The sequence below is a fragment of the Panthera onca genome, chromosome A1 (assembly GCF_046562875.1).
Source record: "Panthera onca isolate mPanOnc1 chromosome A1, mPanOnc1 haplotype 2, whole genome shotgun sequence".
NCBI lineage: Eukaryota > Metazoa > Chordata > Mammalia > Carnivora > Felidae > Panthera > Panthera onca.
This window is the reverse complement of record NC_138339.1, coordinates 170,781,029-170,808,090: the sequence shown is the minus strand read 5'-3', so window position 1 is coordinate 170,808,090 and position 27,062 is coordinate 170,781,029. Positions and strand designations below refer to the sequence as shown.

General features: G+C 41.9%; 1 protein-coding gene across 21 annotated transcripts in view; it reads right to left on the bottom strand.

Annotated features, from left to right (window-relative positions):
• DOCK9 (dedicator of cytokinesis 9) overlaps positions 1 to 27,062 on the bottom strand; it is a 290,719-nt gene that overhangs the window by 48,724 nt on the left and 214,933 nt on the right. For 9 of the 21 annotated variants that reach the window (XM_060636782.3, XM_060636789.3, XM_060636780.3 and 6 more), the window contains exons 30-38: positions 26,541 to 26,652; positions 23,458 to 23,636; positions 23,101 to 23,214; positions 21,091 to 21,211; positions 15,262 to 15,395; positions 13,112 to 13,226; positions 7,687 to 7,753; positions 5,788 to 5,835; positions 2,832 to 2,968 (exon numbers count right to left, since the gene is read on the bottom strand). In XM_060636782.3, coding sequence (XP_060492765.2) covers positions 2,832 to 2,968; positions 5,788 to 5,835; positions 7,687 to 7,753; positions 13,112 to 13,226; positions 15,262 to 15,395; positions 21,091 to 21,211; positions 23,101 to 23,214; positions 23,458 to 23,636; positions 26,541 to 26,652 — 1,027 coding nt within the window. Of the gene's footprint in view, positions 1 to 2,276; positions 2,321 to 2,831; positions 2,969 to 5,787; positions 5,836 to 7,686; positions 7,754 to 13,111; positions 13,227 to 15,261; positions 15,396 to 21,090; positions 21,212 to 23,100; positions 23,215 to 23,457; positions 23,637 to 26,540; positions 26,653 to 27,062 lie in introns of all 21 variants that reach the window. The other 12 variants (XM_060636803.3, XM_060636787.3, XM_060636795.3 and 9 more) reach the window with 2 other exon arrangements.

Genomic DNA, 27,062 nt, shown 5'->3' with positions numbered 1-27,062 from the left:
CATTTGACACAAATGTCTTCTGTTGACACACAATGGAGGTACTTTACAATAAAAAGGTCAATGTGTTAATGTTATACACATTTACTTTTCATGTACCTGGGTAATGACTCAAAGTTAATGAACCTCTCTGTATCTTTTGAGTGTTTTTTTTTTTTTGAAATAATTAAAGACTATTTTGAGCACAGTGGGATTTGTAATTTTCATTGTTTCCTATCAAAATCCAAGAGTAAGAACCTGCCACGGTGACATGTGTACTGCATATGGTGTCCCTTCCCACGTCCTCCATGGATGTGCTAATGGGGGCATGAAAGTTGGCCTCCATTGAATTAAATTTCCTGTGGTCTTCTGCTGCTCCCTGCTGGTCAAGCTGAGGCCTGGCAAAGCCTTTCCTACTCAAAGAAAAAGGCAGAACAAAAAACACAGTGGTGTATGGGGGACTCTTTCTATTTTTATTCTTTTCTAAAAGAAATTCATTGTAGACTCTGGCACCCTACAAATCTCTCACATACTGGATCTATGTCATATATTGGATGGTCCAACAGAAGGTACTGTATTCATTGTTAAAGAAGAATTTTTTAGGAAGACATATATACCTACAGACTTCCCACAGAACACCCAGGTACAGGTGTGAAAATAATCATGTATGTATATATACATATACATGCTCACACACATACACATGTATACATATAGCACATACTTCTCTGTGGCTTCTGGGCAAACTGACAATTTGGAGCTCAAAAAGCTAACAGAGGGAAAGGCTGACACCACCCAAATACATCATCAGCTTTAGAGATGTAAATGAAGACTGAGTTCTTGAAGAAGATGCAAGGACTGTGAGACACCAGAACCAATTTGGGATGAGCAGGAATTGTAGGAATACAGGAGAAGGCTCAAAGAATCAGTTACACACTGTTTATTGGGAAGGCAGAAGGAGAAGCTCTGGTGGAGGATGGTGTCACTGAAAACTGACTGAAGCAGAAACTATGGGAACAAAGAGGAGAGAGGCAGGAAGGACGGGCTCTCCGTGGGTAGCAGGAAGAGAGGATGGATATCAACCACGTTAGCAATATGGTCCTTGGCTGCAAAACACAGCCAGCTGTCTCTCCCCTCCAATTCAAGCCACCATTGCAAAATCTGTTTGCAGTGGGAGAAGCTGCCGTAGTTCTTAGTGGATTAAGGTTATTTATTCATGTGCCGATCATTCACTTGACTTTTGTTTTCTGTGTTTCCTGAATGATTCTTTGGAGGTGGGGACTTGGTCTGTTGATTTATTTTTTAAAGTGCTTTAAAGTTTAAGTATTTATTTCAACTGATGGCGAGGTAGTCCCTGTGTTATAATCTGCACAAAGGCCGTGTAGCAACTTCTGCAGAACAATGGGAATTTAATTTCTGTTTGCTAAATGGGAATGAAAACGAAAAACAACAAAATTTTTTGTTTTGTTTGTTTCAACCCCTTGGCTACAGAGCTAGAAAAAGCCCTAACAGACAAGAGGTGAAAAAATGAAGTGCTGTGGCCTTAGATGTGTTACTAACATATGTCCTGCAGCTGAGTATAGGACTCAGAACTAGCTCTTGAAAGCTACCAATTCAGTGTGTGGCAGGCAAACATAATACGGATCTATATTAAGCTTAGAATTTTATAGAGAGTCTATGCCCATTGCATTTAACTTCGTTGGGGTAGAAGAGGGGACAGCTGTTATATATTTCGATTCCTTGGCCTTCTTACTCTGAACTACTACCAACTTAAAGTATTGAGAATATTGTCTTTACTCTTAGCCTATATTAAGAAAGAGGTATGAAGATCACAATGAGTGCAATTCCTATGATTAGAAATGATGAGAAGATATTAATTAATAACTACATTAAAGACATGGAATGAGAACAAGTAATCGTCTAGATTAAACAACTAGCTGCATTATACCTGGAGAAAAGATGAAACAATTCAGAGAACATGTCACTAACAGAAATGGTATTTATTATAAATGATCGCCATTAGTTTTTAAAATACTGCATGGCTGATATTCTTTTAGGTTTTCTGCTTTGAGAAACCCTTAGAAAGATGAAACATGTACATGTTTCTAGAACTAGTACATGACGCCATGTCCCCTCTGATGATTTGAAAAAAGTAAATTAAAACTACGCTCCCCCTTTTTGGTAGAATCTCTACTGTGAAGTTAGAAAGCCCCAAAGTTAGGAAGGCAAGATGAACGAAAAGGTCTCAGTTTGCAAGTGAAGCGGCCTCATAAGCAGACTCCAACCTGATTAAATCTTACCATTGTCTACAGAAATTCCAAGCACACTTGATATCTTTCTCACACTGAAAACACAGAAAAAGTCACTTTGTTATTGGCTTTTCCACACCCTCACAAATTGATTCATGGGCTTTATGTTTTCACAGCAGTTTAAGGATTAACATACATTCAAAGCTGGAATGTCAGAATGTGGACACGTGATCAGTTACATGCATGGGCTCAGAAGAGTGAAAGGGACCTGTTCCAGATGCCCTCAGGACTTCCAGAGGGAAAATGCAAGTATTAAGTTAAAAACAGCAAGAGAATGTTTGGCTGTCAAACCTGCCAAATTTTACGTTAAAAAGTACTGAACGGAGGGGTTGGGACACTTTCAGGTCTAATGCCGTAGCTGACCACGTTCCGCATTATGTCACTCTCCTCCAAAGAAGGGGATTTCGCCATGAACTCTTCATCCCACTTGCTCTGAGCTGGAAGAAAAGTCAGGTTGGTGATGTGGCGCAGTGCGGCCTGGGGCTCTCCCCTCTGAGGCGTCACATGAGATGGCTGGCTGTTACGATGGCATGTCATGGGACTTACTGTGGTTAAAAGTGAGAGAGTTATCCAGGCTGCCCAGCTGCTGCAATCTGGCATGCATCATTCCTGTTCTGTTACGGGAAACAGGCAATGTCTGAGACTTTCGATCATGAACTATGGGTCCCAACCCCTCCTGGTTCCTGCAACATGAGTGAAATGGGATAGAAGCAAAAGTTAGACTTGTTACACTGCAGCAGGACGAGGAGGGTTAGTGAGGCCAGGACACAGCACAAGGGACGGCCACACGCCAGCCACGTGCAGCGCAGCCTTCTGGGGCCAGAGGAGCCAGAGACGCACACACAGGCCTCAGCTCTAAAAGGGTTCACAGCAAAGCACCTGACGACAAAGAAGCAAAAACCAAGCTGAAGCAAGGAACTTTCCAGTTCTAGAAAGTACTTTAGAGATGCTGCTTTTAAAAAATTTGAGCATCTGTCTGAGGTGGTGCTAAAGATTAGCGTTCTGACAACTGCCAAACACCACGAACCTTTTCGGGTTAAATAGGTTATTAAAGAGCAAAAAAAAAAAAAAATAAAAAAAAATCTTTAATAAAAATAATGCATTGGAAGAAGCAGAGAACAAACATGCAATGAGAAGGATTATATGAGGCGGTTTTAACACCTTTATTCTTACCCAGGCAGGAAGGAGAAGAGCCACACACTTTGTTAAACTTGTCAGCAGTCAAGTAAAGAAAATAGAAAAGTGATCTGGGTTAGCAATCAAACAGCTAAACTTCCTACTGTGTACCATCACCAGAGCAGATGAAAAATGAGACCCGTGCTGGAATGACACCTGTCGCCCATCCCATAGCCAACGGTCTCCCTCCCTGTGTTATTGTGTGGAGTAGGACAGGGCATGCACGGAGCGTCATCGGGCAACATGCTGCTGGGTGATTTCAGACCGACGTGATGAGAAGGCACAGTAGTCATCAGACCGGACTGCCACGGAGAGCAGACACCGAGAGTGTTTACACTACTGCTCAGGACCTTTTTCACGTGTAGCAGAGACCACGGCAAAATTTTCCATACGGCAGGGCACACAGCTCGCCACAGGGCACGTAACAAGTAACACTACCTTCCACTCCTGCCTTCCTATGCCCATCTGGTTTTAGGATAGTCCGAGGAAGCATACTTCTATATGCAAATATATACAGGGTGCTTATGAAGTCAGAAGACCTTTTTTTTTTTTTTCTTAATTAAATTTACAGCCATTACAAGTTAACAGTTACACAAAACCCAATTCTAAAATATTTTGTTGGGGCAGAAATCTTCGGCTTCCCACATTCACCATGTTCAGTTCTGTGGCATTTCATCCTATTTTGCACAACACTCTCCAAATGCCATCTTGTGATGTAGGTGACAGTTACTTCAAGGAGGCTGTGAAGCTTGCTGGGCACAGTGCCAGCAATATATGTGTCTGCCCATTTTCACAGGACAAAGTCAAAGCGAATAAAATCAAGGTGGGAGGCATTACTGTATAAGGTCACCTTGTATATACTTGCTTTTGGTACTCAAAAGTGCAAATGTAAAAATTACTGTTACGATAAAAAATAACAGCTAAAATTAGAGAACTTGTAAGTGCCGCTGCATTTCAGTTAAAAATAAAAAAATATTAATAGGATAAAAGAATAAAATATGCTAAGTTTTCTTTAAAAAAAAAACCACAACCTTTCAATGAACATAAAACATAATTCTGGAAATTTCTAAAATATCCCAAGAAAAGAACAATGTTAACATAAAAAGTAAAATCTTCACATTCAAACAGTTCTTAAAAATCTCTTTCCCATTTCATTGCTGTAAAACAGAATCATAGATAAGAGAAAAAACCCTCAATTACTACTAAATTTTAAAGTTTTTCTTACAATGTAAATATGTTTACTTTAAATAAGCTGCTAAAAACAGTAACAATAGAAAAATAGGATACTTTTATCACGGAATACGCAACACAGACAAAAACAAACACAGACACACTGAGAGTGGGTATAGGGCGGGAGTAAGAACTTGGTAATGACAAGATGTGCTCTGAGGAAATGCTTCCAAGAAGGACCTGCGTGGCTGTCCCTGAGCAGAGTTTCCAGCTCTCCTTGAGTTCAGGATGGATCTGAGAGTATGGTGTGGGGCAGGGCAATGAGGATGTATGATACTCAGCAAAAAGCCCCGGCCGGACAACAGTAGAGCATGGTCAGCTTAGTTGGAGAAAAAAATTTTAGAGATGGTTTTTGTGGAAGTCTAAACAAATCTGAGATGGACTGAAAACACTCTTTCATTAAGAAAAAAAGGTGGGGCGCACCTGGGTGGCTCAGTCACGTAAGTGTCTGACTTCGGTTTAGGTCATGATCTTGTGGTTCATGAGTTTGAGCCCCGCGTCGGGCTCTGTGCTGACAGCTCGGAGCCTGGAGCCTGCTTCTGATTCTGTGTCTCCCTCTCTCTCTGCCCCTCCCCTGCTTGCACTCTGTCTGTCTCTCTCTCTCTCAAAATAAAAGAATAAGCATTTAATAAAATTTTTAAAAAAGGGAGTGGTTATATGAGAAATTAACATCTTTGTAGTCGGGAGAAGGAATGGTAAAAAATGACCTTTGAAAGTCAAACAGGGAAAGGGAAACCACTGAAGAAGAAGAAAAGAGCAAGGAGACACACCAGGAGGGGCTGGGAGAAGAGAAAGGGGACATAGAAGGAAGAGAACATGGCGGGGGTGGGGGGTAGAACTTGGAATGAAGTGTACGAGAGCAGCAGCAGGCCATGAAGGGAAATCCTTCCAAGAGATGTGCATGAGGCAAAATGAGACAGAAGGAGTGTGGGAATGTAGGCGGAAGATGCTACCAGATTTGATGGCAGCAATCCAAAGACATCACGGCTGTTTATGAGAATTCCAACTGCCAATCATCACAGATGACGATTCCCACACATTCAGATCCAAGTGACACGGAGAATGATACACAGTTCAGACCAAACCCCCACAGTACCTGGCTATGTATCGCTTCCCCATGTACTGGAACTGGTGCAAGCAGACTCTGCAGACGGGATGAAAGATTATTAGGAAAACGGGAAAATAACTGTCGTCAATACGTTGTTTTAGTTAAACCCATCAGGGGCGCCTGGGTGGCTCAGTCAGTTAAGCGTCTGACTTCAGCTCAGGTCATGATCTCACAGCTCGTGAGTTCGAGCCCCGCATCAGGCTCTGTGCTGACAGCTTAGAGCCTGGAGCCTGCTTCAAATTCTATGTCTCCCTCTCTCTCTGTTCCTCCCCAGCTCATGCTCTGTCTCTCCTTCAAAAATAAATAAAAACATCTAAAAAAGAATTAAAAAAAAAAACCCATCAACAAGAACATTTACTAAACTCTTACACCTACCACTAGCCTCTTGCTTCTGGGGCTCAGAAGTTCTCAGGAAGGTCCCTCTCGCCCAGAGACGGTTACTAACCTACCCTTGTTGTGCTGCTGTCGGTACTGTGCTGCATGGTCAGAGCCACAGAGAGTCTGGGACCAACAGGGCTGTCCACAGACTCAGGGTCTGGACGCTGACTCAGGCAGTTTGCCATAGAAATCACAACGGAGGGGCGCCTGGGGGGAGGCTCAGTCACTTAAGCGTCTGACTTCGGCTCAGGTCATGATCTCTCACTTCATGGGTTCACGCCCTACATCAGGCTCTGTGCTGACAGCTTGGAGCCTGGAGCCTGCTTCGGATTCTGTGTCTCCCTCTCTCTCTGCCCCTCCCCCGCTCATGCTCGGTCTCTGCATCTGTCTCTCTCAAAAATAAATAAACATTGAAAAAAATTAAAAAAAAAAAAAAAAAGAAATCAGGATGGAAAACCTAGACACTGGTGCACTCTTCTAAACTGCGTATTTGTCCTCTGAGTAAGGAGCTCCCTCTTTTGGCTTTTGTAAATGGACTAGTCCCTTACAGACACCCAGTATCCAGTTTTTTGGTTTGTTGTAGTATATCCACAACACTGATAGTTTTAAAAATCATGTATTTAATAACAAGCAGCCACAATAATGTCCAGTAAATTCTTCTGGTGCTGAATCCCATCTGTCTCTCCCACCTTTAACTCAGCAGAGAGAACAATCACGAGACTATGAACCAAGGCCACAATCCAAAAGGCACAAAGTTCTGAACACCATAGGTTTCCACCTGAGTTTATGCAAATACATTTGCAGCAAAATCATGACCCCAACTAAAAAGATCTAAAGCTACTTATAGTTATAACTTACCCCATTATTGTGAACAATCATTGTACTGCAGAAACAGTTTTTTTACTGCAGAAGCAATAATGTGTTTAATTGTGGGGTGCTGTCTGAGACCCCGCTGGGGTGTTACAGAATATGCTGTATATGTACATTTTCTAAAAATCTAATAAATTCTGGATTTGGAAAATCATTTGGACAAGGGACTGTGAATCTGTGTTTTTTAAAGTAGAGTTTAAAGGAAATCAGAAATGTAAATTAAAGAGATAAAATGAGATAATATAGATAAAATGTGAGATTTCACTTATATTTCAAAATCATAGTTATTTTTCTGTCTCAATTTTCACAACTGCTTGAGCTAAATTAGATTCAATTTAGAAATGTAGCATCCACCCAATTCGGCTAATAAATTGTGCTATCTTATTAAAATGGCTTATACACACAGTTAGCTCTCATCTGTAACAACAATATCTCTAATAATTCAGGTTTGGTCACTGCCCACTGAGTCATGTGCTCCTGAGAGCAAGTGCTGGGGTCGGGTCCAGGAGAAAGAGCTCAAAACTAAGTGTGAGTATACAGCATTCCAGGTTCAACTACATCGTATTGCTCACAACCTCTTAATCAGCCAGGAAAAATAAAGATTAAAAAAAAATCAATGAGGAAAACGAAACTACTCACTCAGATATTGTAAAAAAATCCATAAGTTCAGATGTTGAAGCCTTGTTCCAATACGTAAACAAAGCATCTAGAAGATAAACATTAATTTGGTCAGAATCACGATGTGTATTACATGCATTAGGGGACGGTGAAAAGATTTTGGAGCATAAACCCCCAAACCCTCCTGCTTTTACAGCTAATCAAAGAACAAACCACAGTGACCCATCTATACCGGTGACATATACAACATGCACATTCAATTTAAAGAAGCTACATGTGGGAGCACCTGGGTGCCTCCGTCGGTTAAGTGTCTGACTCTTGGTTTCAGCTCAGGTCATGATCTCACGGTTTCCTGAGTTCGATTCCCGCACTGGGCTCTGTGCTGACAGTGTGGAACCTGCTTGGGATTCTTTCTCACCCTCTCTCTCTGCCCTGCCCCCACTTGTGCTATCAGTCTCTCTCAAAATAAATAAATAAAAACTTAAAAAAAATAACTGAACTTTAACCTCATCCTGCATCACTCAGCACCATATAGTACACACACACACACACACACACACACACACACACACACACGTGTGTGTGTGTGTGTGTGTGTGTGTGTGTGTGTATATATATATATATTTTTTTTTTTCCCCCCCAAAGGTTGACTTCCATGTGCAGCACCTCATTTGGATGTGTCTGGAGTCTTGGAAGCTGGACTGTCCTACATTCTCCCACAAATAGACCTTGAGAGCTTGTCTGGAGGTTCCAGCAGGGAAGAACAGCTATCATATACCTTTGACCCAAGAATGGTCCTCCTCTGTCAGGGAGGGTCATCCTTTGACCAAGCGCACAGCTTTGGGAGGGACACACATGGAGCAGGGAGGGAGGAAGGGGACACCCACCTAGCCAGCCAGATTGGCCAAATCAATCCTGGCGATCAATGGGGTGACAGATGTCACAGCCAGATAACCCTCACATCCCTTTTTTTTTCATTTGAGAGAGAGAGCACGAGTGAGGGAGAGGGGCAGAGAGAGAGAGAAAGTTTTAAGCAGGCTCCACACTGAGCCTGACACAGGGCTTGATCCCACAATGCTGGGATCACGACCTGAGCTAAAATCAAGAGTTGGATGTTCAAACGACTCAGCCACCCAGTTTCCTCTACAGTACACATTTAAGTTATATATAATGTGCTCTTAAATGGACCAGAACTTTCAAAGAATACAAGTAGGCATATAATCTCAAGTTAGCCTCTCTCTTTGCTTACTACACAATCTCTCTCCAGTAAGGAATCTGTTGAAAATTCTTGTATGTACTTCAGTACCCTCTTCCTAGCACATACATGCAGAAATGGAGGCATACATGCTGCACGCACTGTTTCTCCTTTGGGTTTTAATTCAACAACATAGTCTAGATCAATTCCAATCTTTTCCAAGTTGCATCATATTCCTCTCCATGAAAGCACTGTGATTGAGTTAGCCAGTCCCTTACTGATAGATATTTACTTGTTTTTTTCTCCCTAATCTTTTGCCACCTTATATTATGGTTTGAAGAACATCCTTTTACATGGATGTTTGCATACTTGTCCAACTACATCCATAGGACAAATATTCTAGAAGTGAAACAGCCATGTCAAATGTTATGTGCATTTAAAATTTTGACAGATATTGCCAAATAGTTTTCCAAACATGCAATGTATGCAATTTCCTGTTTCTCAGCATGATGATTCAGTATCCTCTCAATTAAGAAGTCACACTCATACCTGCTCTGCATCAAGATGACCTGGCATATTTTTAGTGAAGGCAAATCCTATAAATATATTTATAGGAAGCATTCTCTGTGTATGACCCTTAGCTTTTTAGCATTGCACAAAGAGTGTTATCATTGGATAGTTAAACACGTTTGCATTCTTTTTTTTACTGTTTATTTTTGAGAGAGAGAGTGCAAGAACATGAGTGGGGGAAGGGGAGAGAAAGAGGAGGGGATGAAAGGATCTGAAGCAGGCTCTGGGCTCTGTGTGGACAGCAGAGAGCCTGACATGGCACCTGAACTCACAAACTGTGAGATCAAGATCTGAGTCAAAGTCAGAAACTTAACCGACTAAGCCACCCAGGAGCCCCAAACACTTTTGCTTCTTTCTTATATTTTGTCTCGGTTGGGAAATTGGTGAAGAGATTTCTCTCAGGAAAAAAAGCCAGTGAGTCTTGGGTCCTGAGGTGAGAGAGAGCATGTCTGCAAAGATGCTGATGGCTCCTGAAGGTGCATGGCCGCAGACTTTTTACTCCACACTTGTCTAGAATGGTGACAGGCAGGGGAAGCCATGGGAGATTATATATATATATATATATATTGCGACTCTGTTCTCTTGCGGGCTCTCTCCTGGGTGGTCTCATGATTGCATACCTATCAAATCTGAATTCTCACCATGGCCAGAGGAAGAATTCCAATTTACAGATAAACTAATGAAGGCTTAGAGAAGTCAAGTAATTCTCCCAATTACCAACTTGAAGAATCATGGTGGGATGGGGATTTAAATCAAGTATACCTGATTTTCATGGTTTTTTTTAAATGTTTATTTATCTATTTTGAGAACGAGACAGAGGGTGCAAGCAGGGGAGGGGCAGAGAATCCCAAGCTGGCTTCACGTTGTCTGTAGTCTGACATAGGGCTTGATCCCACAAACCATGAGATCGTGACCTAAGCCAAAATCAAGAGTTGAACGCTCAACCAACTGAGCCATCCAGGTGCCCCAAGTACACCTAATTTTAAAAGCCACGTTAAGGGGTGCCTGGGCTGGCTCAGTCGAAGGAGTATGTGACTCTTGATCTCAGGGGCTTGAGTTCAAGCACCATGCTGGATACAGAGATTACTTAAATAAATAAAATTAATTTTAAAAAAAGCCATGTTTAGTCTACTAGACAAGTAAAATGAGTAGGTTGGTTCAGGGATTCTGAGTTTAGATTCCAGAGGGACAGAGTCTGGTTACTTGAGGTTGACCATCCTCATGTGGTGAGAACCCAAAGAGCCAAGTGAACATGGGAGGAGGGGGAGGGTGGCTCTCAGGGTCAACCTGCAGACATTTTTGGTAACCCCAGCACATATCAGACAAAACCGGCTGGCTAGCCAAGAGGCACCAAGCTGCCTTTCCTTTTGGCTATTGGCTGAGGCTGAGGCTGAGGCTACTGGCCAAGGAAAGGGGGGAGGACAACTAACCTCTATGAAGGAGGGAAGGGCCCAACATATAGAAGGTGCTCCTTGAATGTGGAATAAGGAAAAGAGTAGCTATAGATAGAGTTACACAGTTGACTGTGGTTGTCTGTCTGGCAGAATACTCCAAAGGCAATTTCTCCCCCACCCCATACCATACACAAGAATCAAGTCCAGGTAGACACTAAGATTTCAATGTGAAAGTTTAAATAAAATAACCACTTTTAAAGAAAATGTAGAAGAATATCTTCATAACTCTGGGGGTAGATGAGGATTTTTTAAACAGGACACACACAAACGTTCAAATTATAAAAGGAAAGAAATTGATAAGTTGAAGGTAATTTTTTAGAAAAGATGCTCTAAAACTGTTTTTGAAGAGACGGTTGCATTTTTCAAGTATGCACATGGCCTTCCAAAGTGCTGACTTTAAAGGAAAACTTTCACTTGGATGCAAAATTTTGGATACTCTAGTTTTAAAAAGTAGTTCCGTTCTGGTTATATATCATATTTATTATTTGAAACTTGAAATGTTTTAAAGAAAATTTTCAGCAAAGGAAAAAACAGAATTACAAGGCTGGCTAATAAGATTCACTCACCACCATGATGTAAAGTTCAGGACTTTTGATATTAAGGGAAGAATTTCAATTTTATAGCTCAAATATCAGAGTAAGTGCCCAGTGCTTTGCTATTTGGTCATCACTCAAGGAAAATCTTGTCTGTTGTTTATTTAAAGCTATTTTAAAATAAAGGTGATGGAAAAATAAAACAGTCCAGTCCTGAAGCACTTTAAGGACAGTATGCTGTTCCTAACATCTGAGTACTAAGGTCAGGCTGTTAATGCTATGGAAATGGAAGCTTGATATAAAAGTAATACTATTTTTTTTTTAATTTTTTTTAACGTTTTATTTATTTTTGAGACAGGGAGAGACAGAGCATGAACAGGGGAGGGTCAGAGAGAGGGAGACACAGAATCTGAAACAGGCTCCAGGCTCTGTGCTGTCAGCACAGAGCCCGACGCGGGGCTCAAACCCACGGACCGCGAGATCATGATCTGAGCCGAAGTCGGCCACTTAACCGACTGAGCCACCCATGCGCCCCAAAGTAATACTATTTTTTAGGCAGAAATGTCTTCCCCTGGGTGTTTAACACCCATACCTACTGCCACCACACACAGGCAGCACGAGATGCCTTCAACATTTTGTTTTCAAAAGACTTTGCTCACTCAATATCCTTCACAGTAAACTTTCTGATATGTTGCAGGGAAAGTAGGATAAGATTTTTGAACAAGTTAAGAAATGTGACCTTGTACCATGACATGATTTCATGTGATTGCTTGTATGACAAAACCAGAGTTGAAATGTCTATCACAGATATTTAAAACTTTATTCTATTAAAAAAAATATGGTTGTCAAAGCCTTCAGAAACTTAACCTACTGGGGTGGCTGGGCAGCTCAGTCAGGAGGAGAGGGAGACACAGCCTCCAGGCTCTGAACTGTCAGGTTGAACTCAAAAACTGTGAGATCATGACCGGAGCTGAAGTCAGATGCTTAACTGACTGAGCCACCCAGGTGCCCCTTGACTCTTGATTTGAGCCCAGGTCATGATCTCACAGTTCATGAATTCAAGCCCACTGACAGCACAGAGCCTTCTTAGGATTCTCTCTCTCTCCATCTCCCTGCCCTTCCTTGACCCATGCACATGTGTGCTCTCTCCAAAAATAAATAACTAAACTTAAAAAAAAAAAACTTAATCTACTATGAAACTACTATTTCCACTAGAAAAAGAAAAACTCACATCTCACTTCCAGTTAAAGCCAGGAATGTCACACACTCTCTAAATGGAATTGATGCTTAGATCCCCCAATACTACATATTCCAATTCAAGAGCCTGACTAGAAAGTTATGCAAGTTGCCAGTACGTTTGTTTGGACAAATAAAATTAAAAAAAAAAAAAATCAAAAGCTACCTCATTTATCTGCTTCTGTCACATTTAATTTAAGATGGTACGTCTGAGTTTAATAAAAAATATTTTTAAATGGCCCATGCACATTTTAGAACTCACTTTCTAGAACAATTAGTAAAAATCTTTTTCCAAATTAAGACTTTTATTTCTACTACATTTAGTAAATTAACATGTATTTCAAACATGGAAGAAAAGCCTTTTAAATCCTTATATCCTTTCAAGCGATTACAAGTTTTAAAAATTAAACTAAATACTACACGAAGAAAGTAAAACTGACATCCTTCTTTTAACCTACCATCAGACATGCTTTTTAAGATGTAGAGGAAACACATCAGCAGGCTCTTAATCTCAGACTGGTCAAGTTTGTCACAGCGAACCACAGAATTTCCCAAAGCGCCACCTTGCTGGTGCTAAAAAAAAAAAAAAAAAAAAAAAGGAAGGACAGGTGATTTTTTTATACTTCATTACAGGGAAAACAAAACTAGGTTCATTTTTCTCCCTTGAAAGAGAAAGACTCTTAGAACTGAGTCAAATCACACAAATTGGAAGGTATGACTACTTTGTCAACAAACTACAGGCACACCTTCACCAAATACACACACTATGCTGGTGCATAGGAGCTCTGACTCGTCTCCTTTCACATACTTTCCTAAGAGACAAGCCAGAAGGCGCGGACTTTTCAAACTGGGTAACTATAGTTGTGGCTACCAGCTTAGTTCTGAAATGCCAAGTACAATCTCATGCAGAAAGTATGCGTACTAGGATCAGACACAGAAATGATGCTTCAGAAGACACTGCAGGATATGGTTGGGAACCATATCCTCAGGAGAACGCCAGTGGCTGAAGGAGCAAATAAAATCTATCCTGCTCCTGTGTACCAGCCACGAAAGCCTGGTGCTGAGTCACTGGCATTCAGCTGACAACGTGGGGCACCCTTGGGGAAAAGCGATAGGCAGGTACCCAATAGGGCCAAATAGGGACAGCTCAGCAGAGTGTGGCCAAAGACCCTAAATTGATGAGATCATCCCCTCACCAGCTTAGCCCAACACCGCAAACTTCCGAACACACAGGGCACAGGGTGAGAGCAGTTTTGCCACTAGACAGCAGGTTCACGTTAAAAAAAAAAAAAAAAAAAAAAAAAAAAGAACAAGAATCTCATCTCCTGATAAAAACACAGGAGATTTTAAAATCTTCAAAGTTACATTTCCAATCGAAATCAGGATTTTATTATTATTTTTTTTGCCAAATACCAAAGCAGAAAGATCAATTAAAAATATCTTTCATTCAAGGCATTGGGGGGCAATTGAAAAAAAATAACGATAAATGGGCTTAACTAACCACACACGTGTGAGTATTTCTATTATAGGAAGAAACACAGGTGCAGTTAGTGGCAAAAGTGTCGTGCGGGTGCATCGTCTCGCCCACCCACTTCGCCAGGGCCACGAGGAGAACCCAGGACTTCTTGCAGTGGGAGGGAAGGAGCGGCATGCAGAGTTTTCTCTGGCAAAGGTGGAATCGTTAGAAGGGAAAAATCCACAGTGACCCGGTTTTTCCTGGCTGACTGGCAGCTCTCTTCCTCCTCTCCAGCACTGCGTATGATGCAAGCGGAATGCCTCCTGAGCAGCTTCTCACTCTACACGTGAAGGCAAGTCATGGTCAAGGGAGAAGGTCAGTATGTCATGACGCACACTGAAATGCTGGCGTCTCTACAGAATGGCACTGGAGGATAATCGTGTCAATGCCAGCCACAGAAGTAGAGGTATGGTTACAACCCTGATTTTCCACGTGCCTGAGAGCTAGAAGTACATTCCTAAGCGGTTCACCTGTTTAGTGGTGCGCTTGCCTAGAACTTGAAATAACTCAGGAAAACGGTGGCGAAGGCAAAACCAATCTACCATTGTCCCGGGTTTAAAGTCAAGCTTTATTCATTCCCACAAAGTTCCAAATAGCTTGACCCTTGTTATTTCAAGAAAAAAAAGTTAAATACGAGGAGGATGCGTTGTGTTGGGGGTACCAGTGTGAGACGGTTTTCAATAAAGCCTTACCCCTGAATCACCTATATGATGAATTAACTTTTCTGGAGCTGGCTTTGGACTCAATACTCATTTGTATGGAAAACTGTGTATAAATGGTATTCTCTCACAGGCCATGGGCATTTTAAATGAGTGGCATTTTGATCTCCCTACCTGTCCAACCTGCCAAAACTATTTGCTCAAGGTCCTCCACTATAAACACTGCCCTCATCTGAACTCCTGGAAACAGGAATTGGGGTTTCAGGAAATGGGCTCCATCCTTAGATAATACTCTGATCATCTACTCCAGGTTAACGGACTTAAAAAAAAAAAAAAAGTCACACTTATTGAACACTAGAACACGAAGCAAGGTTTACTTTGTGCTAAATCCATTAGTTTTAAGAAATATTTAAGTTAGATGACAAGAAATTACCTTATCCAGGGAATTGCTTTTCTCACTATTCCTTTCTGGAAGGCTGTTCCCCGAATCTGTGCTTATGAGGGATCCTCTCGAATCAGCATTTCTCACACTATTGATGTTTGGAGTTGACGTCGTATATGGAGAAGCTAAAGGGAAATTTAAGCCAAGACCAAAGATATGGTGAGACAGAACAAAATAAAGTGCTGAACTTTAAGGGAAATTGCTTTTATGGCCCTTGTTTCTTCTGTTAGGAAGCTGGCTCAAGCACTGCATTCAACTACCTCACCTTTAAAGAACCAGACCATGGGGCGCCTGGGTGGCTCATTCGGTTAAGCGTCCGACTTTGGCTCAGGTCATGATCTCACAGTTCGTGAGTTCGAGCCCTGCATTGGGCTCTGTGCTGACAGCTAGGAGTCTGGAGGCTGCTTCACATTCTGTGTCTCCCTCTCTCTCTACCCCTTCCCTGCTTATGCTGTGTCTCTCTCTGTCTCAAAAATAAATAAACATTAAAAAAAATTTAAAAAAAATAAAGAAAGAACCAGACCATCATCTGAAACGCTCAGACGGAACCATCAGTTCCATAGCTTGTGAGAAGCCACCTCTGATTTCTTCAGGCTAAAGGAGCATACGCGGTTTCAGAATGAGATAAAGGCTCAAAAAATATATATATTAAAAAGGCAAATCCACCTGCAACTATCAAATCGAAAAACTAAACCAATTCAATAAAACCACAGTATTCAAACTGTGTGCTAAGGTGACCTAAGAAACTCAGAGGGGTGTCTGGGGATATTTTACATTTTCAAGAAAAACAGTGATACATGACATCTGCTAAACTGTAGTTTCCATGTTAGATCATGCTACATTCCTTCCGATGATGTCGTGTCTTTGTGAAGCTAGGTATTTGGCGGCTGCTGTGATTAAAAGCAAGTACTGGGTGAAAAATCACTGTGGACCAGGAACGTGAAGATGGTGGTGAGCAGTCTGATTCCAGCTGAGAAGCTGGCCAGTGCCTACCAGGCATACACATCCCATTGGTAATGGCTGTGGTGTGGTTATTAAAATTAAAATGATTTTCCTTTAAATTGATGTATTTTTCAAATGCCTACTAAGTTGTCCAGATATGAGAACTTATTAGGTTATTTTGGGGCACCTGAGTGGCTCAGTCAGTTAAGCATCTGACTCTTGGTTTTGGCTCACATCATGATCTCACAGTTTGTGAGATCGAGTCCTGCACAGGACTCGGTGCTGACAGTGTGGAGCCTGTTTGGGACTCTCGCTCTTTCCCTTACTCTGCCCCTCCCAGCTCATGTCCTCTCTCAAAATAAATAAATAAACATTAAAAAAAAAAACCTTTTTAGGTTTTTTTGGCTGTAAGCACCTTATCAACAGAACTGCTGGGTGTTTCATTCTGGCCTGGGGACTCCATAGAAAACTCACTGTGACAGTAAGCATGCTGCAAACTGAGAATGGTTGGGAATCTCTGCAACAGTTACGAGCAGAAATGAAATTTAACTTAGAAGTAAAATTTGTGAGATCCGTGAAAAAATAGCATTTGAAGGCAGAAATCAGCCCCTACACCTCATTACTATGGAATTTTTAAAAGTAATGGATGGACTTCCTGCTTAGATAAGATTTAAGTACCTCACTCACATAATTTAAAACGACTGTCAAACTTCCACATTCGTGCTGAACCCAAACGGCCTGGCTGGTTGTGCACACTGCATGAGCGAGCACAGCCTCCCACACCTAGGCTGAAGATGCCGTTCCCTAACGCTAGGAACAGGCCGGGGTTTTCAGATTTCCAGATGCAAATGAGCTGCCGAATGAGCTGCTTCTAAGTTAATCCCGCCCTTCACCTGACACTACGGCCATCCCTGAAACTGACTCAGCATATTAAAATTAAGAAAAGAGCCAGGGGAATTGGAACATGCAAGTGATGGCTGGAATATGTAAACCATTGGCCCCCCGCTGCCCCATCCCAGAGCAGAAGCTGTGTGATTGACTGTCATGGGGAAAAGGCAAAAATCTATGAAAAATCTAGAGCCTTTTTCTATACTTAGAGATAAAACACACATTATGACTGAATTTTAATTATAGTCCTCCTAATATAACCAGGCTTCATATTTAATGTAGAACATAATGATCATGAGAAAGAGGTCCTCAGTAAAGCAAAATTAGACTCTAAATTCCCAGAGTTTTAGGATCAGTTCCAGAAACGGAGTCCTAATCTAAGGCAAACAGATGGAAATGCAATAAATCAAAATCAGCATGCTTAGTAGAACTATGTTCCCATTGTGTGTGTGTGTGCGTGTGTGTGTGTGTGTGTGTGCATGTGTGTGTGTTTAATATCTCAGTCCAGTGCATAACCTTTAAAAATCTTAAACAACATGTAAGTGAAATGGAAAGTTTAATTCACCTCTGTCTTCTTTGTACAGACAGCCCAGTGCAAAACACTGAGTAGATGGAAAAAGAAACCCTGAGTCTAAGAGGCGTGTCTTTTATTTTATTTTTAAAATTTAATTTTTTTAGAGAGTGTGCAAGTGGGGGAGGGGCAAAGGGAGAGACAGAATCTCAAGCAGACTACACGCCCAGTGCAGAATCTGACAAGGGACTTGATCGCACAACCATGAGATCATGACCTGAGCCAAAATCAGGTCAGATGCTCAACTGACTGAGCCACCCAGGCACCCAGAGAATGTGTACCATTTAAAGCAAATGTAATCTCAGAGCAGTTTTCATCCAGGCAATGAATCCGTTCTAGAAATCTTCACGCACCACATTCCAAAGGCATTTAAAAACAACTGCGGAAGGTGCTTTCTCAAGGATTTCTACTAAATAGAGATGTAAGGAGAAAGTCTGCTCTCAAAGGATAGGTACTAGGACTAAAGTTAACTGGAAACTCCTTGAAGAATAAAAGAAGAGTTGCTCAAGCTACCAGAAAACAATTAGCAAACTCAGTTCAAAGGTGGGGGCTTTTCTGGAAGGCATTCCTATAAGGAACAAAGATTTAAGTATTTAAAGATGGGGGTAATAGACATGAAGCTTGAGTATAAGTAAGTCTGTTATGGTGAATTGCTATGAAAAGTGGATTCAGATCTTTAAATTTAAGAAAGAGAAAGGGATTAAATTAGTCTCAAATACTTTTCACAACTTCATCATGAACACAGAGCAACTGAGGGTCATTAATGCCATTTGAGTCTTGCTAATGATACCCAATGGCTCATTTTTCCATTCTCAAGGCATCCCACACCCTAACAAGGTGAATGCGGAATTGGAGAATAAATGCAGAGTCAAAGCGTCACTTCATTCGAGTTTGGTCATTTCCATAAAGTCTTGAATCCTAGAGAGTACTGGTCAAGGAGGTAAGATTTCAACACATTCCTGGGCCCTAAGAGTCCTGAAACTGGCTACTGAGAGTATATCCCAAAGCGTGCATGACATTGAAGAAATGTGTTTGTTATAATGCAGGCAGATGACAACACCGAGTGTCACCATGCTGAGCACTGTGCACATCTATGAGCTTCCCACCCCTCGCCGCGACTCTGTTGATGTGGACACTGATGGTGAAGAGGAGAGACACAGTGCCCAGGGCAATTAGTACATGACAGAGTATGGATTCAAAACCGCCTCTGTGTGACTTTAAAGCCAGTGCTGTGAACTCTTGCAGACCAAATCTTCCCAGGAAAGACCCTTTCCCGCTCCTGAAGCAGTGGCTGGGTGTGTGGGCAGAACAGGGCGAAGAAGACAGAGTGAAGGCCCCAGGAGCGAGGCAAGTGCAAACATCACATGCCAGTCTCTAATCTGAGCATTCTGCATGAATTAACTCATTTAATCTTTATGACACCTAATGAGACAACTATAACTATGAAAAATATAGGGCGCCTGAGTGGCTCAGTCGGTTAAACGCCTGACGTCAGCTCAGGTCATGATCTTACAGTTTGTGAGTTCGAGCCCCACGTTGGACTCTGTGCTGACAGCTCAGAGCCTGGAGCCTGCTTCAGATTCTGTGTCTCCCTCTCTCTCTCTGCCCCTCCCCTGCTCGCTCTCTGTGTCTCTGTCTCAAAAATAAAATAAACATTAAAAAAATTAAAAATACATACATAAGCATAAATAAGATTAAGGGTTGGGTACTGTAGGATAAATCTGGGCATGGTGTGGGGTTTCTGACTTTATGTTCTGCTCAGTTTCATCATCTACATGAAACAGCATCTTCACATCAAACACAAGGGCACCTGGGTGGCTCAGTCAGTTGAATGACTCTTGATTTCAGCTCAGGTCATGATCTCGAGGTTCACGGGATTGAGCCCCGAGTCGGGCTCTGCGCTGACAGCACCGGGCCTGCTCGGATTCTCTCTCTCCCTCTCTCTCTGCCCCTCCCCTTCTCTCTCTCTCTCAAAATAAATAAACTTTTTTTTTTTTTTTTAAAAAGATCAACACAAAAGGTAAAGACATAAATTTAGAATGAACTACACTCCTGAAAATTAATTTGCTGAGAGGACTGCCCTTTATTCTGTCCTGTGAGTTAATTCCTTTCCTGGGTGTTCCCAGTACTGGTCACGGCAGGATGCTTTATTTATTCAAAGCATAGTGAAAGAGAGAAATGAAGACGGAATAAAGTGATTATCCGTGACAATGGTACGAAGACACATCTATGTTTCGTAACATTATCTTTAGGAAGGGGCTGGTGCAGGTGCTCAGTTAGTCAGAGTTTTAATAAGTACATTTCTCAGGGATAAAACAGAAGAACATAAGGGAGGGGAAGCAAAAATAATATAAAAACAGGGAGGGGGACAAAACATAAGAGACTTATATATATGGAGAACAAACTGAGGATTACTGGAGGGGTTGTGGGAGGGGGGATGGGCTGAATGGGTAAGGGGCACGAAGGAATCTACTCCTGAAATCACTGTTGCACTATATGCTAATTTGGATGTAAATTATAAAAAAAAATAATAAAATTAAAAAAAACTATATATAAAAAAGAAAACAACGTATACAATGAATAAATAAAAAAAATAAGTACATTTCTCAGGTATTTTCTTACACAGAACTACTCAGTTTGAATCTCGATCTATCCCAGCTGCTTTCTTCTCCATGGGAATGGCTCTTACAATATGTCAGAGAGAAAATAATCTTCTAGAAACGATTTTAGAAAACTGATTTTAGAACTGCATTCTCACCAGAGACCACTATCTCCTCAGTAATTATTCTATCATAGTTCATCAAAATCACTATCACCACAAATAAATCCTACCCACAGCACCACCACCCCCCCAAAATCTGCAAAGATCCTCCTTTTCTAGAAACATAATCCAATTTGAAAGTTTTAAGTTTTTGTTTTTTGGGGTTTTTTTTGAGACAGAGACAGTGGGAGTTGGGGTGGGGGGGGGGCGGGTAGGCAGCAGAGAGAAAGAGAAAGAAAATCCCAAGCAGGCTCCAGTGCTGCCAGAACAGAGCCCCATACGGGGCTCGAACCCACAAAACCAGGAGATCATGACCTGAGCCAAATACCAAGAGTCGGATCCTTAACTGACTGAGCCACCCAGGTGCCCCTGAAAGTTTTAAATGATAACTTAAGCATTAACAAAAACAAAAAGCAAACAGCACAGATATGTGATTAAGTATACTGAATCTGCAGTGCAGGAGAATTTGGAGGGTCTGTATTTCAGTGTAGAGTTGAGGGGTTTCATTCATTAAATATTAAAACCAGAAGAAGAACATTCAAGGGAGAAACTCAGACTTTAAGGTTCTAATTTGAAAGTTGGAGTGGCTCCCACACTGCAGGATGAAGGCGCTTTCAGAATGAGACCAGGGAGAAGCAAACAGAGCACGAAACGTTACCGATGCCAGAGATGGCGCCGAACAGGTCCTTGTGCAGGCTGTTGTCCAGAGCGATCCCAGGCTTCTGTGGAGTCACCAGCGGGTTCGCAGCTGGCAGCGGAAGCGATTCCTCCTTCAGAGTCTGCCCAAGGGGAGAGGGAAAAGAAATAGTTGAAGACGACGTTAGAAGAGTCGTTGGCTGCTCTTGGAAGTGTGAAGGCACATGCCAGCAGGGGACATGTGGCCGAGACGGACACGCTGCGTGGGAGAAGCAGGTGCACCGGCGTGCAGCAGAGGGAGGAGGTTGGCAGAGGCAGCAGACCAGGCACGAAACTGGGGACAGCGCAGCCTCGGCCCATAAAGTCACTATTTGTTTCCCCCAAATGTCTAGCACGTTCCCTTTCCAGACCTCTGATGCCCAGCATTTCTTTAGATTGTTGTGGAATGTTACTTCCTCAGGGAAAAAAGCCTCACATGCCCCTTCTAACTGGAACATGGGAAATCCTCCCAAATGAGCAGCACTGGAAAGCTCTGCAAGCTTGCAGCTTCGTGTGAACTCCCAGTCAGTGGACGAATTATGTTAATTTTGAAGTCATGTGATAAAAGGGATTTTACTGATTTTCTCAGGTTTGAAGCAGTACAGAGAGATAGCATTATACCCTGAGTGACTTATCCAGATCAGAAAAGCAGACAGGTTCAGAGGATGCACGTGTGAATACAATGTTGTACATACAGCGTGAGATTAGTGAGGGGCATTTTATTTAAGGACAGTGCCCTTTGGAACTACAGAACCCATTCTACACATACGGGGTATCTCAGCATGCCTTGATTTAGGAGATGTGTCCAGAAGAGGACAGACAGTATAAAAAATGGGACGGTGCAGCAGTGGGTGGGGAAAGGGACAGAAACACACACGACAATTCCCCCAGGGTATGCCATAATCACAAAGTGGCAAGACTAACACCTGAGCCAGTTCACGGGTCCAGAATAAAAGCGAAAAGAAGATCGCTGCACTGGTAGTATGTGTGCAAATGAATGGTGGTAGAGAGTCCCCAACCCAAACATTTTGAGATCATCTCTGGGATCATCCTTCAATCAACTTAATTTCCAATACATCTTCCAATGACTGCATGAGGATAATATAAATTAAGATGCCTGTTCTTGGAGGTGGGGCCTTGTATCACTCAGGTTGGCCTCCCTAACATCTAGTCTGACTTTCTAGTTTTACAGACACTGAGAAACTCTAGCCCCAAGACGTGGCTTTTCCACGACTTGTTAGCATGTTACCATCAGAATTAGGGCTACTAGCACTGAGCTCTCATAGTACACAGGTTAGAACTATGCTTTTTTCTTTTAACCTCCTCTACCCATAAATTTTTGTTGAATACACAGTGAAGGTCCTTATATCTTACAAGATATGGTCCAGCAGGAAAGCATGGTTTGAATAATGATTTTCAACCTAACAGTTGAAGGTTAATAGACTGGCTCCATCTTAGCCAGAAATGCAATTAAACAAGAGTACTATGGACTATTATGGTTTGGGTGGAGGAAAAAAAAAAAAAAAGAATGGATGTGTCCCCTGCAAATTCATACCCGCCCAGAACCTCGGAATGTGACCTTATTTGTAGATGTGATGACGATGGAAGGTAAAATGAAGTCATCCTGGATTAGGAGGCCTACATCCAATCACTGTGTTCTTATGAGAAAAGAAGAGGACATCAGAGACCCAGATACACGCCAGCGGGGAGGCCCTGTGAAGGCAGAGGCTGAGACTGTAACAACGTGGCCATAAGCCAAAGAACGCAAGGATTTGGGGCAACCACCAGAAGCTGTGAGAGAGGCATGGAACAGACGTTTCACACGGAGCCTCCAGAAGGGACCAATCCTGCGGATACCTTGATTTCAGACTTCTGGCCTCCTGACTGTGAAAGAATGAAATTCTGTTGTTTTTGGCCACCCAGTTCGTGTGACTTGGTTAGGGCAGCCACAGGGATGAATGCAGACTGTACCTAGATGTATGTGCTTACGTACACTGCCGGGGTTCACGGGGAAGGGTGACACATCCCTCACGTTGATCCGCTGCACGTTCTCGATTAGCAGACCAAACAGAGGCAGGTAGAGAGTGGCTATCCTTGCTTGATGGCTCTGAAACAAAGGCACACAGTACAAGTTTACCCCAAGGCTCTGAGAATTTCACGATGGACCAAGCTGGCACTGGCCACCTCCTGTATTCGGATCCTTGCTATGAAGACTATTAGATTTTACTGTGTAAACAGCGAAGGGTCTTAGTGAGGTTACCGCTAATTTTCTAATTGGTTACTTTCTCTGTAATACTTAAAATGAAGGACATTTACCAATCCATATTTCCTTCCACTGGGGTCCACTCACCCTCGAAGCATATCTGTCATCAAAAGAATGCTTTATCAGCAGGTTCTTGAGCACGCTGATGGCAATCAGTCGGACCTCCCTAAACTCTTGGAGGGCGGTCCCCACCTCCCTCAGCAACAGCCCCACCAAGAAGTGGTTTCTACAGAACTCGTCTGTTAATGAGTAGTCAAGCTGGAGATCTGAAATGAGGGACAGAAACTGCTTTAGTTCCAGAGGCTATAATGCACTTTGAATAAAACAGAAGCCAAACCCACCCTCTGCATTTAGCCCACCCTGTGTGTCAACAGATGATTAAACTTAACTTCACTTGGGAAAAGGTTGATTATCTAAAATACTGCTCTAATTCCTGGGGCTCCTGGGTGGCTCAGGTCATGATCTCACAGTTTGTGAGATCGAGCCCCGGTCGGTCTCTGTGCTGATAGCTCAGAGTCAGGAGACTGTTTCGTATTCTCTATCTCCCTCTCTCTCTGTCCCTCCCCTACTTGCCCTCTGTCTCTCCCTCCCTCTCAAAGATAAATTAACTTTAAAAAAAACATACTGCTCTAGTTATCACATCAAACTCTTAAACAAAATTTAAATACAGATAATTGTACTGGACTTTGATTTTAGAAGATGTTACATCTTGCATAAATATTAAGTTAGTGAATAGTTTTAGTACTAATTTTTGGAATACACAACATGTTATACTACAAATGAAATTTGGTTATCGATGTGAAATAGAAAATAAAGTTATTGTCTAACTGACATTATGGAGAAGTAATTTGTACCTAACAAACACGTCACTAAAGAAAGAATAAATACACATAGTCTATTAAAATATTTGTTCTTTACTACTTGAGTTCATCAATCCATTTTCCGGTCATTAAAGCCTATATGCTCTCATTAAAACCCAATGTGTTTAAAAAGAACATGTTAGCATATAACCTATTTATTCTGCTATAACTGAATGAAGAACTTCCTTAACATAGAATTTTTAAAAATTTACTCAGTACTTCTACACCTCTATAAGTAAGTTTAAAAAACTAATATAAACTAAAACTGAAATACACAAAGCACCAAGCTAAACTAGTAACTCATCAGCAAGGTAAGTGATAAAACTGGTATCTCTTATGGAGAACAAATAGGAGGAAATGTGAAATCTACTGAAGGAGGGTAAATAAAAGCAACTCAGGGGCACCTGGGGGCTCAGTCGGTTGGGTGGCCGACTTCGGCTCAGGTCATGATCTCACAGTCTGTGAGTTCGAGCCCCGCATCGGGCTCTGTGCTGACAGCTCAGAGCCTGGAGCCTGCTTCAGATTCTGTGTCTCCCTCTCTTTCTGCCCCTCCCCTGCTCACTCTGTCTCTCTCTCTTAAAAATAAACATTAAAATAAAAAAAAAATTTTTAAAAAGCGGCTACACATCACTCTCAAGTTGAAATACACCTTTCAGTAAGCTGTAGTTAGAATCTCAATTCTTATATTGAATCCATTATTAGAGGAAAATCTATAGACCCCTTCTTTGACTTTGATTCCATATTAGTTACTTCTAAACCTATCCAAAATACCGACCCAAGTCCTATGCAGAAGGCCAGGGAAAAAGTATCCATCTTTCCAGAATAATCATGTCCACTGTTTACGACTGTTTTAAGCTCAATCTACTAAGAGCTTGTCTGAGTCTGCTGGGCACCTGACCCTTGACCCAGGATGCTCACCCCCGCCTCACCCAGCTTTCTGCCAATTATCACCCCAAAGTCACCTTCGCAGTGAGGCTTTTCCTGGTCACCCTCTCTCAGATGCCCCCTGCCCATTTCATACCCTCCCCCCCTCCTTGGTTTAGTTTTCTCTCCTTAGCGCTCATCACTAACATGCCACATATTTCACTTCGGTAAAACACCCAGGCATTTTCATCCCCCTAGTCCATGACTGCAACCCAAAGTCATGGGTACCCTAGCCACACTTGGTGCCAGCTAAATATTTGTTGAATGCATGAATGCCCACACCAGGGCCCCGATCCCCCTGCTTGCTCCTTAAAAGGCAGTCCAAGTCTGTCTTGGGGAAAGACATTTATGTGTCCGAACGAATGCTTTTGTGTGTTTCTGAGTTCCCAAGGCCGTTGATTTAGGTGTCATTAATAGTTTGGGGACATCCTTCTGCTTTTTCTCCCTTTTAGCATAAGTCATCCCCAGCACACACAAGACACTAAACTCAGTAATACCACTTGACAGACTTGACAGACTAATTATTTTCGTTTGGCTTAGTGAAGACAAAGAAATCTCGATGAGTTTCCTCTCTTCAAATTTTAAGAAGATACACGACAGTTAAAGACTCAACATGCAAACGTAAAACGCATGTGACAAGCCGTGTGGCTCCTGATTCAGGTCCCTGCCACCACTAAGGACAAGGACTATGAAAATGGCGGAACAGGACATTTCTGGAGTAAAGCAGGGCTTTTTGTTTGTATGACTTCTTAAAGAGGTATCCTAGAGGACCTACGGACCCCAGGAGCAAAAACCCAGATGCCCACCCCGGGGGTGTTACAGCAATATCTTAGCCGCGGTGAGAGTAAATCCACTGGTTTATCGTGAATTTGAGAACTAATCCAAATAGCATATGGGAACCGCCGAAATGGAGAGCATACGTAAGCATCTCGGCAATGACTTGCATTCTCTTTCTTTTGAAGGAGGAAAATGCAAGAAAGCAAGCGGTCACACCCACACCTACCTACAGGAGTGTCATTTGACTCCACAGTTGGTGAAAGAAAAGCTAATTCATAAGAAAAAAGGAAAAGTGAAACAAATCAAAAAATAAACTACAGTTAAGTAAAATGGATTTTTATTTAAGCAAAGGAATTTTTCAGCGAAATAGGGCCTCACTGACATGACCTGCAGTCTAGTAAGTTTGCTGGCGAGTAAGTTCCCACACAACACTTTACCAATAGTTTTTTTTTTTTTTTTAATGGAAATTTAACAAGAAAAAATGAACTCATCAATAAAAAAAAATTAGAAAATTCCAAGGTCACATTTGAGTCCATTCTCTTTTCTTACTAAAAATGAATGGCTCTTTTTGTGAAAAGACTCAGATTAATGTATGTAGAGATAGATTACCTTGGTATCTTTGGATCCTGCCTTTTCCGAATGGCATGGGGAGATTCAAAGGTATATAGTGTTCGTGATTGCACACCACACGGAGAAATTCAAACTTGTATTCAAAGAGAGTCTGCAGGAAACAATGGTCAAAGATAAATACCTCACCGAATACACAGCACCCTAAAAACCTGTTAGAAATCATACACCCAGTCTTTAGCTTCATGACCCTCTTAAAACCGCATGTTCTATGCTATGTTACAGATTTTAGAATGGCTGTAGGGATTTGTTTGAAAACTGGGAATGTATTTCATTAAACAATGTCCTCAACTGACTCTTAGGACATTTATTCTTTATGCTTCTCCTACTTCAAAAAGGATTTCAGGCAGCTTATAATTATAGACACAGACTTAACACCATTAAAAAATGAGTAAGGCAGAGCTTTAAAATAGACACACTAGGGAAGAGACAGATAATTCTAGACAAAGTCTATGTGCTTACTTCCATTACCTTGTTAAGTAAACTATGATTTCCAACCCTTAT